This window comes from Glycine soja, chromosome 7, assembly GCF_004193775.1.
Source record: "Glycine soja cultivar W05 chromosome 7, ASM419377v2, whole genome shotgun sequence".
NCBI lineage: Eukaryota > Viridiplantae > Streptophyta > Magnoliopsida > Fabales > Fabaceae > Glycine > Glycine soja.
In genome coordinates this window covers 1513297-1531064 of record NC_041008.1, presented here as the reverse complement: position 1 = coordinate 1531064, position 17768 = coordinate 1513297, and the positions used below count along the sequence as shown (strand labels likewise).

At 33.9% G+C, this 17768-nt stretch overlaps 3 protein-coding genes across 5 annotated transcripts; all 3 read left to right on the top strand.

Moving 5' to 3' along the window:
• The first annotated feature begins 802 nt into the window (after positions 1–802).
• Positions 803–3136, top strand: LOC114418831 (cytochrome c-type biogenesis CcmH-like mitochondrial protein). The gene is made up of 4 exons (XM_028384353.1): positions 803–958; positions 1210–1359; positions 2241–2372; positions 2484–3136. Exons 2-4 carry the CDS (start codon positions 1216–1218, stop codon positions 2685–2687), a joined length of 480 nt encoding a protein of 159 aa, XP_028240154.1. The 5' UTR covers positions 803–958; positions 1210–1215; the 3' UTR covers positions 2688–3136.
• A 1026-nt stretch (positions 3137–4162) lies between these two features.
• LOC114418008 (malonate--CoA ligase-like) lies at positions 4163–12132 on the top strand. 2 transcript variants are annotated; one of them, XM_028383126.1, is made up of 17 exons: positions 4163–4767; positions 5608–5777; positions 6439–6591; positions 7165–7354; positions 7456–7544; positions 7806–7875; positions 7979–8031; positions 8179–8286; positions 8616–8714; positions 8973–9065; positions 9199–9276; positions 9660–9764; positions 10141–10231; positions 10660–10733; positions 10863–11042; positions 11602–11655; positions 11772–12132. In XM_028383126.1, exons 1-17 carry the CDS (start codon positions 4599–4601, stop codon positions 11814–11816), a joined length of 1821 nt encoding a protein of 606 aa, XP_028238927.1. In that variant the 5' UTR covers positions 4163–4598; the 3' UTR covers positions 11817–12132. The 2 variants fall into 2 exon arrangements, with proteins under 2 accessions (XP_028238927.1, XP_028238928.1); XM_028383127.1 differs by lacking the exon at positions 4163–4767 and adding an exon at positions 4888–4927.
• Positions 12133–12245: 113 nt separating this feature from the next.
• Positions 12246–17741, top strand: LOC114418009 (ruvB-like protein 1). Of its 2 annotated transcripts, XM_028383129.1 has the most exons (13): positions 12246–12753; positions 13662–13804; positions 13996–14184; positions 14287–14418; positions 14506–14655; positions 14836–14991; positions 15630–15764; positions 16043–16108; positions 16196–16302; positions 16732–16831; positions 16929–17020; positions 17091–17160; positions 17259–17348. In XM_028383129.1, exons 2-13 carry the CDS (start codon positions 13715–13717, stop codon positions 17346–17348), a joined length of 1377 nt encoding a protein of 458 aa, XP_028238930.1. In that variant the 5' UTR covers positions 12246–12753; positions 13662–13714. The 2 variants fall into 2 exon arrangements, with proteins under 2 accessions (XP_028238930.1, XP_028238929.1); XM_028383128.1 differs by lacking the exon at positions 12246–12753 and having other exon boundaries at positions 13625–13804; positions 17259–17741.
• The last annotated feature ends 27 nt before the right edge of the window (positions 17742–17768 follow it).

Genomic DNA, 17768 nt, shown 5'->3' with positions numbered 1-17768 from the left:
ATCCTATCAATCAATCTCAAATGATAAATATTAGTAACATAACCTTTAATATATTCTTTTGAAGATACTTTTTATTATTAGTTGAAATTTATTAAAAATAATAAATTTTCATAGATCTCATTTCTCATTTTAAATGGGACTCTCTTTTAAAATTTGTAGTACATATTAATATATTCATAATAAAATAAGTACATGTTAATTAAGAATATATTAATAGGTCTCACGTCATAAATAATTTATTAATATGCACTAAATTAAGGGATCTTGTTATATTTTTGTTTATTTTCTCACTCTCCATTTTTTGAAATTTTTTAACAAAAATATTTTCATAGAAACAAATTTTTGAAGTTTCCATTGTATATTTCATCAAATTTTTATTAATATACATAATGAAAACTTGTGCTCGTATTGTGTATATTGACAAATGAAATAAGTTTTTATTATGCATCTTGTCAAAATCTTGATAAGATACACAACAACATATTTTTATTGTGTATATTGACATAACTTTAAGAAGGGATAAAATAAGAATCATAAAAAAAGGAGTTAAATAAGTTTGAGTTTAATTATCATGCAGTATAAAACAAATTTTACATTGTCAACTAGAGTACTAGACATCAAATTTTGTACTGTCAACTAGACATCAAAATAAATGAGGCCAAAAACAGACCAGAAACTAGACATCAAAACCTGAAATGAAATAGTTAAGGGATAAAAAAGCTTATATAACAAAACAAAAAAAGTGGGGTCGAAAGATGAAAAATGAGTGTGGGAAAATAATTTTCCGTTACTCTGAAAAGAGAAGAAAAAATGATATGGATCCGTTGATGGATGGGGCTCTCTAGAAAATACGAGTGGCTTTGTTTTGTATGACCCAAAAACACAGTCTAATCGAAGCTTTGAATTGAAGGCAAAGAAGGATCACACACTCTCCCTTACTTCTTCATCTATTCTTTCCGTGAGTTTCTTCTTAAAACCCATTACAAATTTATCTACATCCAATAAATTCATAGTTTACTGTCAAAACTACTTTTGTTTTTATCTCTAGAGGATGTTTTTTCTCTGCTGAAATATGTGCATCCAAACTGTTCTTCCCCTTTCATAATCATTGAAAGCTAAAGCATCGTGATTCATTTTATGCTTGGTTTTGCGCTCTTCTTGTCCTGGTTTTCCTATGCAGCTGTTTTACAATGCTAGTTGTTTGCGTAGGTTTGAATGGCGAGTGAGGATGATGCAGTAAAGAAGGCAATGATAGTAGATGCTCGGGCAAGAAACATTAGTCATAATGTGAGGTGCACGGAGTGTGGGAGTCAATCCATTGAGGATTCTCAAGCAGATATTGCCATTTTGCTCAGGAAGGTACCTACCTGCATTGCACTGCACTTTTACTTTCTGATATGGGTGTTATTACTTATTTGATTCCTTACTGCTAACTAACATGATTTTATTATTTATTTTTGAGTTTTGTTGAACTACTTGTTTGGAACTTCAAATGGCTTCTAAACTTGAACTAATTAGGAAACGGGACTGAGATGAATTTGTGCATGAGGGTGCAGTCTAAATATTCAGATTGTCATTTTCTCTGTGTGGCTTAAAATATAACATCCATGATCCAACAGCCAAACTCCTTTTTGATGTAATTTTTAGCATGAGTTATCAAATATCTATACATTATACATCATGTTAATCCTCTTTCCCTTGTAATAACAATTCAACTTTTACGGAGTTATAAAGTATTCTTAGTTAATCTTATAATTTATCTTCTTTCATGCTTACGTTGGCTTTCTGTCAATTAAATGGCTGTCAGTTTTCTTTCCTGCAACCCCACAGAAAAGAAAAGAACCCCCCCCCCATCTCTGAATGCTGATCAGTGGTTTAATTGGATACATGGTTTGTAAAGCTTTGTTGGCTTAAATTAAAACCTTTTGTTTTCTGTACCCTTCATTATCATTGATATGAATTTCTGTCTTTGTGAAGCTAAGAAAGATTAAACAGAATATGCCAGGCTTGTAGGGGAATTATGGGTGTGTGAAGTAACCGCTTTCCATAAATTTCTAATACATACATTTTAAGATTTTGAAGTTTCTTGCCTAGTTTTATGCCTGTTTTTCATCCATTTCTGCTCAGAATTTCTTTAAAGTAAAACAAACAACCATGTCTACCAGTAGTTTCTGGAAGTCAGTCAGCCTTTGTGCTATCGTATAAAGTTGTAAACCCTAAATACTTGCAATATTTTTCAGTTAATCCGTGATGAAATTCAATCTGGAAAGACTGACAAGGACATCTACAAAAAGCTTGAGGACGAATTTGGAGAGACTGTACTCTATACGCCCAAATTTGATATGCAGACAGCAGCTTTGTGGTTATTACCGGTATATTTATTTTCTGGAGGACTGTAAGCACTTGAGTTTCTTTTTTTTTTTTTTTTTTTTACAGTGCAGTTTAAATTTGTGCTGATTCCAGAAATATGTTCTTTCAAATAGCTCCTAATTGCAGGTTCAGCTGCAGGAGTATGGGCTTACAACAGGCATAAACAAAAGACTAATGTCCATATCATGGCTTTAAACCTTGTTAGAGGTGTTCCATTGACCCCAAAAGAGAAGGAAACAATGCTTGATACTCTTACACCTCCTCATTCACAGGGAGCTAGGACACCCTTCTGGTGGAGGAGATGGCAAGGTCAATGATCACGTTGACTAGTATCTACTATTATGGCTTTAGCCTTGTGGGCAACTAAGTTGGCTAAGGCTTCAATAGACTTCGAAGATAGTAGTAAGTAAACTTGAAGATAACCTTCCATGTGGTACATGTTTATGACTATACTAGTTTCAGTCTTATGCTAATGCACAAATTTTCAAGCCTGGTATTTTAGTTTTATTTGTCAACGCCCAAGCTTGGTGCAGATATAGTACATGCTAAGAATGATCTGGAGGATTTCATTGCTTAAGTTCCATAACAATCCATAAAGTCTTCTGTATTTGAGTCTTGACATCCAGGATTTCTGGCATTATGATGTATTTCTAGGGTTAATATAGGATATCTTTTTTAAAGAATTTCCTCCTCCGCCCACTTGTTAAAATTCTATTGGTTGTGGGATTACAGAAGATTTACACCAAGAAAGAACCATTTGAACCAATGTCTATTATATTTAAAATTATAAAATTAAAAGGACAAAAATGTATTTAAATGTATTTTTATTTGTGTATTAAACTGTTTTCATTAACACAGAGAACACGCAGAAGAAACAAATTGTACGAAATGAAATGTCAGATTATCAGATATGAAACATTTATGATTCCATCTTTTGCCGTTAAATTGAAGGCATTTTTTTTATTTTATTAAACTAGTTGCTATCAAATTCCCGTCATCTTATTTTTCCACACGATTTCTTAAGAATATGGTTTGACAATGAATTCAATAGCAATCGACAAAAGGCCCCTATAATCTGGTTTCTAACGCGAGACTATTGGAGAAAGTTCATAGTATTCTCCACGCTAACACTTCTAATGACTCCTTCATGACGTGGTGGATATACATTGAACCAGAATTTGCGACCCATTATTTTGGGGTCAGACATTTGAGACCCTTCGAGTAGCCGAGAAGTTACAAAGATTATTAAATAAGGTTATCAATTCTGCATGTGATTCTTTCTTCTGCTGTTTTTATTTTTATTTTTATTGTAGAATGGCGTGAAGGACACTTGACCTGAACCTTCTCGTCACTAAACGTTGAATGATCAAATACGAAACATCGCTTTAACTTGTCTAATACAAAACTTTTTTAAGTGTTTTGGATAATGAATTATCTAATGGTACTTTCTTGTAACATAAATAGATCATATAAAAAAAACACTAAATAATTACAACTTGTCAAAATCTGGAAAATTCTATTTAAAGTCCTCCTCCTCCCAATATAAAAAAACCCAAGACCAAATCTTACGGGTCAAACAAAACATATGTGTGACCCACTATTATTTTACTTATTTAATAAAACCCGGTAGGCTCGTCTCCGATTATACGCATATCCATATAAAAATACTACGGATATGCATTGTTTTATGCTCATCCTTACACATATTTTAATTACATACCTCTTTTTTTTTTTTTTTCTTAAACAACGTGACACCTTTCGACAATATAAAACGATGCCCTATTTTTGTTGGTGTGCTAAGATAATTCCTATCACAGAAGAAGAAGAAATCTTTTTAATAAATCCTACCACAAAGAAGCCTATCTTCAAAAAGGCAAAACATAAATACAAAATGTGGTGACAAGTTGCACGCTGTGACACACAAATATCCTAGTACCAATAAGTTTGTCCAGAACCCTAAGAAACAATAATCAGGAGGCCCCTCGAAACAAAAGGAACCCAGAAAAAAAGAAAACAAAGAAAAGAAAAAGGAAAACAGTATTGGACCATTGGTATTGCAATTGGAATTGAATAGGCATTAGCATTATAATAGCCCCCGAAACTGAAAGCCACATTTGACTGAAAGAAGGAGACAAAAATAGAGGAGCAAAAATTAGAATTGTAAGCACACAGTTTCCACCTAACTCCACCGCTCAATTAGTTGGTTACAATATCTGCCACCCACCCAAATGAGTCGCTCATTGAAAGCTTTCAACAAGCACCTTACTCTCCTCCCTCTTCATCAACGCACCGCTTCTTCTTCTTCTCATGCCTTCATAGCTTCCTCTCCTCTCCCTCTTTTTCCACATCTTGTTTCCTACCCCAGCTTCTCTTTCTCTCTGTTTCGTCCACTCTCTTGTGAGTTTCGCTTTTCTCCACTCTGTTTCTGATTGCTGCTCTCACTGAAATGATTTTTTTTTTATTATTATTATTTTGAACGTAAAGTCTTGTGCTTTTGAGGTTGAATTTGATGGAATATACTGTTGGGGTGTCTCACTGCTGCATACAGAAGTAAAGGGTGTGCTTTCCCTTTCTCCTTTTTAAATTTAGTTGAGTTTGCTAGAAAATGTTTCTTGCGTGCAGCTCTGTTTGCTTCTAGCTTCTAGCTAACATCATACGTTAGCGCACACAATTTGGATTTTGTTTAAAAAGAAACAATATTTAAGGATAGAGATTATTATGAAGCATCCAATTTCGGTGTTCAGTGATAAGTAGCTTTTTGGGTTTGTAGCTCCTAACTACTGATCAAGTTGTAACTTTGCCTATCTTGCAAACCTGATTATTGCTCTATGGAGCTTTGAAAATTTCAGTGCACAGGAAGATTAAGAGGGTAAAATGTCATTCGGTACCTTTGGGCGGACCGTGGACTAAATTTACCTGCTATGGTTTCGTTCTAAATGTAAAATTAGTCTCAATTATCATTACTTGTTAAAATACTTAGTTAACGGTTTGTAAGAGATGTACTCTGAAAAAATGAGGTTGTCAGTGGCTTGTTATGATAATGATATTGCTGTGCTGGAAAGTTTAGAAGGGACATCTTGGTTCGGAGAAGAAGCCACCATCAGTTTATTGAGTAGTCACTTGAGAAGAAACACCAAATTGATATTCTGGCTGTTGAGTTTACATAATGTGGAAATTATTTAATATCTAATACACTCATTTATAAAGGTTATTTGTCTATTTATGCCTTTAATATAGCATCTGCACCTGCTACATTGATGGAGGTGGTCAAAGCAATTGCCAAGCACGAACCTGCAGCTCCTGAAAGTGTTGCTATCAGAGCTGATCAGAAGAGTTATAGTTACAAGCAACTCATCACATCGGCACAGAAGATATCTAATCTCTTGTGTGGCAGTGATGCACAGACAGTGAGTTACACCTTATAATTTCCTTACTATTGTTATTGCTAGATGAAATTGTGCATAACTATTGGTTAGCATTTGACCAATATGATGAATGGAAGTTCCTAAAAACTCAATCCATAAAAACAGTTATGCTATTCTTTTTCAAATATAACAATATAAATTTAAAGGAAAATACAGCATAGTATGGGGTGCAGCATGCTGGAGCATAAAATGTGAAAACTTTCTTAGAACAATAAGATAACTAGCAATGCAGCAATGCTGCCAATCTCTCTGCATGTAAAAGATAGAAAGTAGCAACTCCTCTGACACAAACAGGGGCAGAAACCTGAGAACATAAAAAAGAAGTTAAAATTACAATCACATTCCATTACATACTTAAGAGCATAGAGGCACTCTAAAAGATACATTCTGGTTTAACTAAATGCAATAAAAAAATAGCATAAACTAGACACTGCAAAATTTTTAGGGCCTTCTTGTTTTTACCAAAACAACCTTAATTAAAAGTATGGGACGCCATATTCTCATTAGGAAAACCCACTTTTTTTTAATTCTATTCTGATCACCTGCTATGAATTGGTGATTAATTAAATTCTTTGTCTGTTGCTTACATTCGTGAATATTTTCAAATTAATCATTAATTAAACTTAGTGGTATCAAAATCCAGGGAAATCTCGGTGGAGCTCGAATAGGAATTGTAGCCAAACCTTCTGCTGAATTTGTTGCTGGAATACTTGGGATTTGGCTTAGTGGAGGTGTTGCTGTTCCGCTTGCAACCAGCTATCCAGAAGTAGAGCTCTTGTATGTGATTAATAATTCGGTATGCTTTGAAATCCCTATTCTTGCATTTCTTAATCATTTTGGATGGCTTGCAAACTTTATGAAGCCCAGGCCTCCTTAATCAGCCCTTGAATTTGTCTTCATATTTTATCTGAACTTTCAAATAGCTGATTTATCTATAGATAAGCCTTTGCTAAATACATGACTGAAATATGCTTTGGAAGTATACCTTAAATATTATAAATTAAATTTTATTGATGTTCAGTTCAGACATGAATGAGGGATTCTTCTATTCATCTGTCCCTAACAAAATAATCCATATTGCTGTTGGATTAGTTTTTATACTTGTGTTGCCTGTCATTTATTATGTCCCACTGGTTGCTTCTGCAAGTATGTCTGTTCTCGAGGAACAAAATGAGTATTATATGGGTTGGTAGCTTTAATATGGTTATTGTGGTATAGGTTGAGTCTCACATATCTAAGGTAAAAAGAATTGGTTACGAGTTAACTAACAGATTAGTCATTTAGTTAAACCATTTAATTATTACCTTTGTGCTGTACTTCTGCTTTGCAGATTAAATCTTAATAGAAATTTGACATAATTTGGCTGTAGGATGTATCTGCAATACTGAGTACTGAGGATCATACTGAAATAATGCAAAGCGTAGCCAATAAAAGCTCTTCTCAGTTTTTTCATCTTCCACCTGTTCTCAACAAGTCTTCTGAGAAAAGCAGAGATAAACATTCACAGAATGGGGGAATTCATACAGATAAAATTTTGTTGGATAAGTTTGGAAGATCAAGTAAGAAAATCAGTTTCAGTTTTTATAAACAGAGTGGGTTGAATTTTTTGCTAGCAATTTGTTGACAGTTAGTTCTTTGTTTTTCATATCCATTCGCATAGGTGAAGATCCAGCACTGATTTTGTACACTAGTGGGACAACGGGTAAACCTAAGGGAGTTGTTCATACACACAGAAGCATCATTTCCCAGGTATGCTCTGTGATTAACTCTAGTTGCATTTAATACTTTGAATTGACAGTTGCATCTACAAAAATTAAATCCTCTCCTGAACACTGGCTCTGTGATTGTGCAAATTTTTTTTTTGGAATGATCATGAAATCATGCACAAAGTACTGTTTATGATGTAATTATAATCAAATGCAATTTAATCCTTGTTGAGTGGAGCATGGCAGTCCATTCCTATTTGGTTATTAATTTTGTATTTGTTTTTGAATCTTGTCTTGATTTTAGGTACAAACTTTGACAAAAGCTTGGGAGTACTCATCTGCTGACCAGTTTCTGCATTGTCTACCACTACATCATATCCTTGAAAGTTTTTGTGTATACATTATTTAATATTTTTGTAATTATTTAAAACATTTGGGACATCTTTATTATGTCAATCCTTAACATATATGATATACATGTTCATGGGCTTTTCAATGGTTTAATGGCCCCTCTCTATGCAGGTTCCACGGTAATATATTCTCTTCACTTCTGCTTGTGAAGAAAATACAAAACTAAAAAAAAAGAAAAGAAATCTTTACTTTTGTTCTAGTGGCCTCTAAATAGACAGTATCTATTTAACTTTTTTTGTGCTAAGAATTTAATTGTCTTGTTGAAGGTTGAGTTTTTGCCAAAATTTAGTGTGAGAGGAGTTTGGCAGAGATGGCGTGAGTCATATCCAACCGATGGTTCTAAGGCTGAAGAGGCTATAACTGTGTTCACTGGAGTAAGTATAATTCTTATTATCATTGTTCATGTTTATGATATGGTTAGCTCTCATGGTACCTTGGTTTGTGTATATAATCCTAAGCTTTGCTGAAAATAATTATGTTTACTGCTATAATCATACAAAGACGGCATTTATAAGTTATAGGCCATATGATGGCATTGTTTCATTTCTTTGTTATGCACTTAGGCATAAAAAAGTATTGAGTTGCTGCATAGTTTGTTCTTTTAAAATTCGTTTGTATACTATTTGCTATCAACTGTGTTTGCTATGATTAGAAAACTTGTCTTGGGTGATCTGATTATGATTGAATCCTTTTGTAAATGAAGGTTCCAACTATCTATGCCCGATTGATACAAGGTTATCATGCAATGGATCCTGAGCTACAAGCTGCTTCAGTATCTGCTGCAAAGAACTTGCGTCTTATGGTAAGAGAAAGAGGCATTGTGGCATCCATCAAACAATTTTATTTCTTATAAGAACATAAATGGGAAGTTGTTTGAATTTTAAAAAAATGGACAATATTGAATTTTTAATTTGACTGAATCAGTGTGTAACTTAGTGGTGTGGTAATTTACCATGCATGGGCATGCGTGCAAGTTATGTTGCATGTTTTCCTGCATTAATGTTTAGTGCTGACTTCTAATTCAATCTGAGAAATCTGACATTATCATGTTAGCATTCAGATGTGTGGGTCCTCTGCACTTCCACTGCCTGTTATGCAAGAATGGGAAGCCATCACTGGGCATCGCTTATTGGAACGATATGGCATGACTGAAGTAAGCAAACTTTAGTTTAAGTCCTTTAACTTTGCAGGGAATCATATATGTATTTTAATTTTTACTACTTTTCTTATTAAATTGATAATGATATTTTTAGATGAATCTTATGTTATTATGTTAATGCTTCTAGTTTGTTATGGCATTGTCGAATCCATTGAAAGGTGAGCGCAAGCCTGGAACCGTTGGCAAACCATTTCCTGGTATACAGGTTAGTTGAGCTTGCACTTGTTCACTGCTGCTTGCCATAGAATATGGGCTGTTTATTATCACTCATTCATTCCACTGTTGCATAGTCTGTTTACATGATCAGATAGCCTAAACAACATTGTTGGGGGGGTTAGTAACTAATGGTCTGGGGCTCTTGGCACAAGTTTCAACTTCAGGTTAAGGAAACCAAATTTATTGTTCTAACAACACTCAATAAAGTGATATCTGACTGAAACTTGAATAACACATGTGAATGTTTACTTTGACATACTGTGAGATGGTTGTTTTACTATGTGTCTGGAGGCGTTGTCTCAAGTGTTATGGACACTCAATGTGAAAAATAATATCATATTTATAAGGTTGGCATTTCTGTTTGCTTGACAGGTCAAGATTATTGCAGATGAAGAGAGTGTGAATGGAAATACTGGAATGGGTGAGCTTTGCATTAAAAGCCCTTCATTGTTTAAAGAATATTGGAAACTTCCTGAGGTACTTTCAAAATGTTAAGTTCTTCTATTTAGCAATTCTGAAGTCATCATTTAGCAATAGTATTACCTGTTCTTTTTTTATTTTTTATGCTCCAAACACTTTCCTTATTGATTTATAATGTATCACATGATTTATGTACATCATGATATTATACCCTATTTCCCTGTTATGCCCCACCACTAGCCAACTGCTGTTCATCTTGTTATCTTAGAAGCAATTATTTGAGCTACAGAAGTTCCAAGATGCTAAAGATTGGGCTTAGTAAAAGGAATAGAGTATTATTTTACTCACTGAAAGTCTAAGATTCCAAATATAGAGAATGGTACAAGGAATATAGTAATACCTAATTCTTAGAAATTTTACTATTTCTATGCAGGTAACGAAGGAATCATTTACTGATGATGGATTCTTTAAGACTGGAGATGCAGTTACTACAGATGAAGATGGATATTTCATCATTCTAGGACGTAAGGAAATTTATATTTCTTATCTATGCTGTCATATGTTTTCTCGTAAGAGTCAGAATCTTGAGTGCCGCCTGTAGCATAATTCGCATGCTTTAATTAATAATTACATATCCAATTTGAAATTCCTTGGAATTATCCTTGAGCCAGGGCTTTCCATTTTTCCAAAATGAATGTCACAACAAAAGTATGAAAAAAATGCTTAAATTGTTACAGTTTGTAAGAAATGTTGATCCCAAATTGCCAGATAGCTAGGACATTTGGTTTTGCCTAATATTTTTATTTGGACATGCATGAAAACTCAAATATTTCATCTTGATTGACAAAGGATAAAAAGATCCCTACACCTGAACTTATCATCAGAGTAGAAGGTTAGATTGTGATGGCGTTAAAACTAAAAGAAACATGCATGTTCTCTACTTGTTTATCAGGTACTAATGCTGATATAATCAAGGCTGGTGGATATAAGCTGTCTGCATTAGAAATTGAATCGGTTATAATAGAGGCAAGTGGCTACCATTTTCTCATTGTGGTTGTTAGTTGTTATCAACCCCTAGTATTGTCGCATTTTATTTTTCTCTATGGAGAAAAGCTGAGTATTATATGAATATTCACATTCAGAACATTTTTGCAGCATCCAGCTGTCTCAGAATGTTGCGTTTTAGGCCTACCAGACAAAGACTATGGAGAGATTGTTGGTGCAATCGTTGTGCCAGAGGCCGATGTTAAACGAAAACAAGATCAAGAATCAAAGCCTGTTCTAAGCCTAGAAGAATTATCCAACTGGGCCAAAGACAAAATTGCACCTTACAAGGTATGGCAGCATGGCCATTGTTTGTGTTATATTTCTGTGCGTGTGTATAAGATATATCAGGTAAGAGTGTGAAAGAAAGTAAGTTTCATATAATGACATATATACCTTTTATTTTAAAGTTTCTAAAAGAATTCTATTATAAAAAAAATCATTTTATTAGGAAATATAAATTATTTGAATTAAGAGGAAAAAAAAGTTGAGTTTTCTCTCCTCATGTTTGATCGGACAGAGGAGTGAAAAAAGAAAGTTTCATATAATGACATATATACCTTTTATTTCATGTTGCCAAAAGAATTATATTATAGAAAAAAATCATTTATTAGGAAATACAAATTATTATCTCATTCCCTCCTCCGTTTTCTTGGCTCATGAGATGGCAAAATTATGCACAAAATTCATTGCTTTTTTATTTATTTCTTGGCTATTTCTCATACTAATCAATCAAACAATTGAAAAACACCATTTGTTTTCTCTCTTGGTGTTTTCTTTCCTGCTAATTTCTTGGGTTTCAAATAAAGCATAGTAATTCTCTTCTGATAATTTGTTTATATCTTGTTAGATTCCAACTCAGCTAATCGTGTGGGATAAACTCCCTCGCAATGCCATGGGGAAGGTAATTTTCTTTAGGTTCTATCCTGTCCTAATAGACATCATTTCCTTATTTCCCTTTTTCACCCTGAATCATTCTTTAGGATGGAAAGTTAATTCTTTTGTCCTGTGAAATTTCAGGTAAATAAAAAAGAGCTGAAGAAGCTGCTTGTTTCAGAACAGTGAAGACCATTTGATCATTTATTCATATTCACTAGGCAAAGTTAATTTATTGAAACCAGTTTAAGATGGTGGCAATCTCAAATAAAATTGCACCAATTATTGAGTGAAATAGAAACCTTTATATTATGACATTTATAAGTTGAATAAGTTTTAGCATATTATTAGGGGGAAGATAAAGGAGAAAGTATAGCATAATTTTAGCATTTTAGCTGTATGAAGGCGATTGATTGAATGTGTTTAATAAGAAGTATTTATTGTATTGAAAATGAAAAAATGTTTAATATTTACTTCCTTTAGTAATTAAAAATATTTAATACTATGTATTTCAGCCAATATTTTCATTTGGGGTTAACAAGTTCTGTGGGTAAACCGTGGGAATATAATGTCAACATCATGAATTTACGAGCAATTTTAATTTCAATAAGTTCTATGATATCCGCCGTCATATTCGCTTGATCATTACACCAACAGCGAATGTTCTTTCTTGAAGCAGTTAATTACTGCGAATACATTGCAAAAAATTTCAGCAAAAGTACACAAGACTGTATCTTAACTTAAGCAAAAGAGAGGATCTGGGATTCTCACACAGGCAGCAATATAGCAACACACTATTTGTTAAAAGGGAATGTTTGTTTCTCAGAGTAGATTATCAAAAAAATATGACTCCGTTTCTTTGAGCTTTGTGTATTATATGTTGTATAGTCTTGGTTTTAGAGAAACGTGGATTGGGTGGATGAGAATGTGTATAGAGACAGCTTCCGTTTTTATTCTCGTAAATGGAAGCCTGACTTAAGAGTTTTCTTCACAAAAAGGATTGAGACAAGAACACCCATTAATTCTTTTTCTTTTAATTGTGACGGATGAACTTAGTGGACATATGAGATAAATGGTGGGAAGTAATTTCTTCAAAAGCTACAAGGTGGGAAATGAATTGTTGAAGGTAAATCTCCTCCAATTAACGGATGATACATTGTTTGTAGGGAAAATTGGTCATTGAAATTTATTTAAAACATGAAAAAATCATTAAAAGAATATGTTCAAAAGAATGTCTTATTAGCATTTTTCATAAGTAAATACAAGTAGAGAATCAACCAATCTTAATCATTTAACCTTCTAATATCTGTTAAGAAGACTTTGCATCACAAGCTTGATTAGTTAACATGAAGACCATGTCGTGATTCAAAGCACAATATATGTCGTCCTCTTTCGAGTAAATCTAGGCTTCTAGCTGATGGATCACACATGCGTTTTTACAATCTGTGATTAATTTGGAACTATCTTTTTGTAGAAGTTGTATTGCTTTGAGCCATTATGAATAAAGAAAATTTAAAATTTAAATATAACTCTTTTTGACTAAAATTAAGTGAATGGCTATTTTGATAATCTAAAAATATGTACAACCAATTCATATTTTAAATATCAAATTAGCCATGAATAGATTCCATCTTGTCCGAAATTTCATGTGGTACTTGAATTTTATTTTGAAATAAAAATATATATTTATGCAATTTTTTTACAACAAATAAAAAGATAAAATGGTTAAATTAGCAAGGAAAAATACTGAATATAATATTATATAAAAATATTCTATAAAAAGTATAAATCTTTTAAAAACATGTTTTTAACCATCAGATCTCTTTCGATGGTAAGATTTTTGGAAAACCACATTAATGATATAGAATAGAATAAAGGAAAGTAAAAATGAGAGTGTAATGAAAAAAAAAAATGTTCGGCCCAACAGGGTTTATGTATCTAGGCCTGGGTTAGGCCACGGCCCAGTGAATTCGTGTTCTTCTTCCCTTCCCTTATGCTTCATTTCAATTTTCAAGAGTGCGTTCTTTTCTTCAGTGTCCGCTGCTGCAAATTGCAAAGTGCAAAACCTGAGAGAGAAAGAGAGAAAAATGGAGAAGATGAAAATAGAAGAGGTTCAGTCAACCACGAAGAAACAGCGTGTTGCTACCCACACTCACATTAAAGGCTTAGGTCTCGAGGTGAGTTCCTCTTCCACTTCCACCTCTGGGTTTTTTTTTATTTTTTATTTTATTTTTAATCTTCGTTTGATTTTGTTACGTAAAGAAAATATTGTGTAGTCCTGCTCTGCTCAAACGGTTTTCACGTTGCTTCAATTTTTAAGTGAACAGTTGCATTTGTTTTTGTTTTTGTTTGATGATTATTCGTTCAGGCGAGTGGAAAAGCATTGCCTTTTGCTGCTGGGTTCGTGGGACAAGTTGAGGCGAGAGAAGCATCTGGTCTTGTGGTTGACATGATACGGCAGAAGAAGATGGCCGGCCGGGCACTTCTTCTCGCCGGACCACCCGGAACCGGCAAGACGGCGTTAGCTCTTGGGATAAGCCAGGAGCTTGGCACCAAGGTTTCCCTCTCAAGACTCTCATTCTCGTGGTGTTTTTTTTTTCTCTGTGTTTTGATTGTGACCCTTCTTGCTGCTGATAATAATGTTTATGCCACTCTGCAGGTTCCTTTCTGCCCAATGGTTGGTTCTGAAGTTTACTCCTCAGAAGTAAAGAAGACCGAGGTTCTCATGGAAAATTTTAGACGGGCCATTGGTCTGCGTATTAAGGAAAACAAGGAAGTATATGAAGGAGAGGTGAGTTTGTGCTATTCTCTTGTCAAAACTCGGATGTGATTGTGCCTTGTACATATTGTAGTTTATGTTTTGCTGGTCTTGTTTAAGGTCACCGAGCTCTCTCCGGAAGAAACTGAGAGTGTTACAGGTGGTTATGGTAAAAGTATTAGCCATGTGATCATTGGTTTGAAAACAGTGAAAGGAACCAAGCAACTCAAGTTGGATCCCACCATATATGATGCCTTGATTAAGGAAAAGGTGAGGTTTCTGAAATTATTTCCTCTTGTTCTTTGTGTGCTTCTGTCTTTACAAGTTATAAATTTCTTTTCTTATTATTTTTTTTTTCTTTTTTGTATGATGCTGTTTTAGTTTTAAAGCTGTGTGATATTTGTGTCAACAAATGTGATGTTTTGATTTGGGATTTCTGCCAATGTACAGGTAGCTGTTGGGGATGTAATATACATTGAGGCAAATAGTGGGGCTGTAAAAAGGGTGGGTCGAAGCGATGCTTTTGCTACCGAGTTTGACCTTGAAGCAGAAGAGTATGTTCCACTTCCCAAGGGAGAGGTTCACAAAAAAAAGGAGATTGTTCAGGTATTTAATTTGAAGACCAATGTTATATTTATGCAATACCTATAAGATTTGATAATTTAGTATAATTATTATATTTGAATCCTCTAATTGATGCTATGAGTAGTGTGTCCTTGCATCCGTAGTTTTGTTGCTTTTCTTTTCCCACTGATAAAAAAAACTGTATTGATGTCAATTTTCATTTCTGAGTTTAATTGTTTTTGTCAATAAAATGAATTCTATAGTTCTACTTCGAGTTGATCTGTGAGTGGTTGATAAATTAAAGCCCAGTCACCAAGCCGGTTCTCAATCTAACCAATTGAACCAGCCAGTCTGGTCTTGTTTTTATAACCATGGTTGTGATTGTCAATTTTTTTTGCAATTAAGCATAAGGCCCTAATTACGGTGGTACCAAATAAAAAAAAAATCTTTTTTCAATTATTAAATTGAAGCCATATCACCAAGGGGGGAGGCAAGACTTTAATCCAGATTTATGTGGACATCAGAATTTTTTATTCTAGATTTCAATTTAGTGGAGATAAATCTTTTTAAATAAAAATAATGAGTGGCTTGTACTAGTGTACTCTGTAAGAATGTGTTCTAGACATTGAATATTGTATATTTCTGATTTCTTATTGTGATTTGGATTGTTGTTCTTAAAGGATGTAACCCTACATGATCTTGATGCTGCCAATGCACGACCTCAAGGGGGACAAGATATTCTGTCTCTTATGGGTCAGATGATGAAGCCTAGGAAAACAGAGATCACTGACAAGTTGAGGCAAGAAATTAACAAGGTATTTTCATAACTTTTGATACAAGTTTGTAGTTTCATCTTTAATTAGTTATGGGGAAAATTAAGGGTCTAAAAAATGAGCTTTTTTCTTAGCAATTTCTTCAATTACGTTCAGTTGTCCTACGGCATGTTACTTATTGTTTAAGATGTTTTATACATAAATTGAAATTGGTGATTAATAAAGTCATACTCATGAGTTGTGTCCAGAAAAAACCAAAGGAAAAAAGAAAAGGAGGTACAATATAAAAATAAGAGAGTAACTGTTTTTGTTGGTGGCAGGTTGTCAACCGATATATTGATGAAGGTGTAGCAGAGCTTGTTCCTGGAGTTCTATTCATTGATGAGGTGACTGTGTCTTTAAATTTCTCACCAACTAATGTCTGCAAATACTATTGCATCTAATTTATCAAAAAATTTAATGTTTTTTTGCAGGTTCATATGCTAGATATGGAGTGTTTTTCGTATTTAAATCGTGCTTTAGAGAGCTCCCTATCTCCAATAGTAATCTTTGCTACTAATAGAGGAATATGCAATGTAAGGTATGATTAAACTAATGTTGCTTTTAAAGAAGTTTTGGTCCAGTGGTAAATTTGGATAAATCAATCGAATGCAATGTAGTGATTGATAGCCGGTCATTTTTGGTGTATTATTACCATAGCTGGCATCATTGCCATAGTTCTTATTTTGTTAATTACCTTTCCTTAATATCTCCATGATGTTGAGTTTAAATCTTGGTCATTTAAGATTTCAGTGCTTGTGATTAGTAAAAATTGAAAAGTTAATCTCTCTGGTTGTGGACCCTTGTTGAATGTTTAGGGTTTATGGTTCATACTTAATTGACAATTTCTCATACATCAATGTAAACCTTAAGTCAATGGCCATATTGATTAGTTGTTTGTTTGATATGGTCCTGTTTTCATTGTTTCACCATGCTTAAATTTGAGCATTATTGCCTTCTTTTTATACAGAGGGACTGATATGACCAGTCCTCATGGCATACCTGTTGACCTGTTGGATCGGTTGGTGATCATTCGAACGCAAACCTATGGTCCTGCTGAAATGATACAGGTAGTATGGCTTTCATGTGTCTTTTGAATAGATTTCAAAATGCTATGTCTTATGTGTTTGGATATACAAACATACATGCTTCTTAATTGTGGAACAGATTCTAGCTATCCGTGCTCAAGTAGAGGAACTGGTTGTGGATGAAGAAAGTTTAGCTTTCCTTGGGGAGATTGGACAACGAACATCTTTAAGGTTTGGATTCTTGATTGGCTTTTTTCCTATGCTTTTCTTTCTTATGTTACTTACACTTTTTGCTTATCAGGCATGCAGTTCAGCTGTTATCACCTGCCAGCATTGTTGCAAAAATGAATGGCCGAGACAACATCTGCAAGGTAATTATGAAATTGGACCATTTGATGTTCATAACTTGAAATAATGTTTGCTATGTGCTTATCCTCAACTCAATGAGTTATTATTGTGAAATTTATAGGCGGATCTTGAGGAAGTTTGTACGCTATACTTGGATGCCAAATCATCAGCCAGGTTACTTCAAGAGCAGCAGGAGAAATACATTTCATAATATTATTTTCCAACTGTTGCGATGGCTGGTGGTTGGGTTTGAATTACAACCAGTTTGTTTATTGCTTCTATACTGTCTCCTGCATGATTGAGATAATCGGTTCAAGGGATACATCTGGATATTATCGATGGTAGCAGGAACCTGAGATAAAGAACTTGGCTCGTTGGATAGCAATTACATGGTTAAAGTGTGCTGTAACTTTGTTACTTAATTCATTTTAGGATTCTTTTTCATGATGTTTTTGATGACTGAAAATGAAAAACAACGTGGAAATGTAATGAGGCAGTTATGTTGATACTGGACTTAAATGTCTTTTGTTCTATCCCTTCTACAACTTTCTAATGTCATTTGGAATATTTAAATATTTTACGATGTGCTTAACATTTATGAAAATCCTCGACTTCCCTTTGTCTTGTAGAA

Excerpts from the sequence above, each read along its gene's own strand:
- LOC114418008 (XM_028383126.1), top strand. The coding sequence starts at position 4,599 with ATGAGTCGCTCATTGAAAGCTTTCAACAAGCACCTTACTCTCCTCCCT. Across the intron at positions 4,768-5,607 it reads TCTGTTTCGTCCACTCTCTT|CATCTGCACCTGCTACATTG; the intron begins GTGAGTTTCGCT and ends CCTTTAATATAG. Across the intron at positions 7,876-7,978 it reads GCATTGTCTACCACTACATC|ATGTTCATGGGCTTTTCAAT; the intron begins ATATCCTTGAAA and ends TATATGATATAC.
- LOC114418009 (XM_028383128.1), top strand. The coding sequence starts at position 13,715 with ATGGAGAAGATGAAAATAGAAGAGGTTCAGTCAACCACGAAGAAACAG. Across the intron at positions 13,805-13,995 it reads TTAAAGGCTTAGGTCTCGAG|GCGAGTGGAAAAGCATTGCC; the intron begins GTGAGTTCCTCT and ends TTATTCGTTCAG. Across the intron at positions 14,992-15,629 it reads AAAAAAAGGAGATTGTTCAG|GATGTAACCCTACATGATCT; the intron begins GTATTTAATTTG and ends TTGTTCTTAAAG.
- LOC114418831 (XM_028384353.1), top strand. The coding sequence starts at position 1,216 with ATGGCGAGTGAGGATGATGCAGTAAAGAAGGCAATGATAGTAGATGCT. Across the intron at positions 1,360-2,240 it reads TTGCCATTTTGCTCAGGAAG|TTAATCCGTGATGAAATTCA; the intron begins GTACCTACCTGC and ends AATATTTTTCAG. Across the intron at positions 2,373-2,483 it reads CAGCTTTGTGGTTATTACCG|CTCCTAATTGCAGGTTCAGC; the intron begins GTATATTTATTT and ends TCTTTCAAATAG.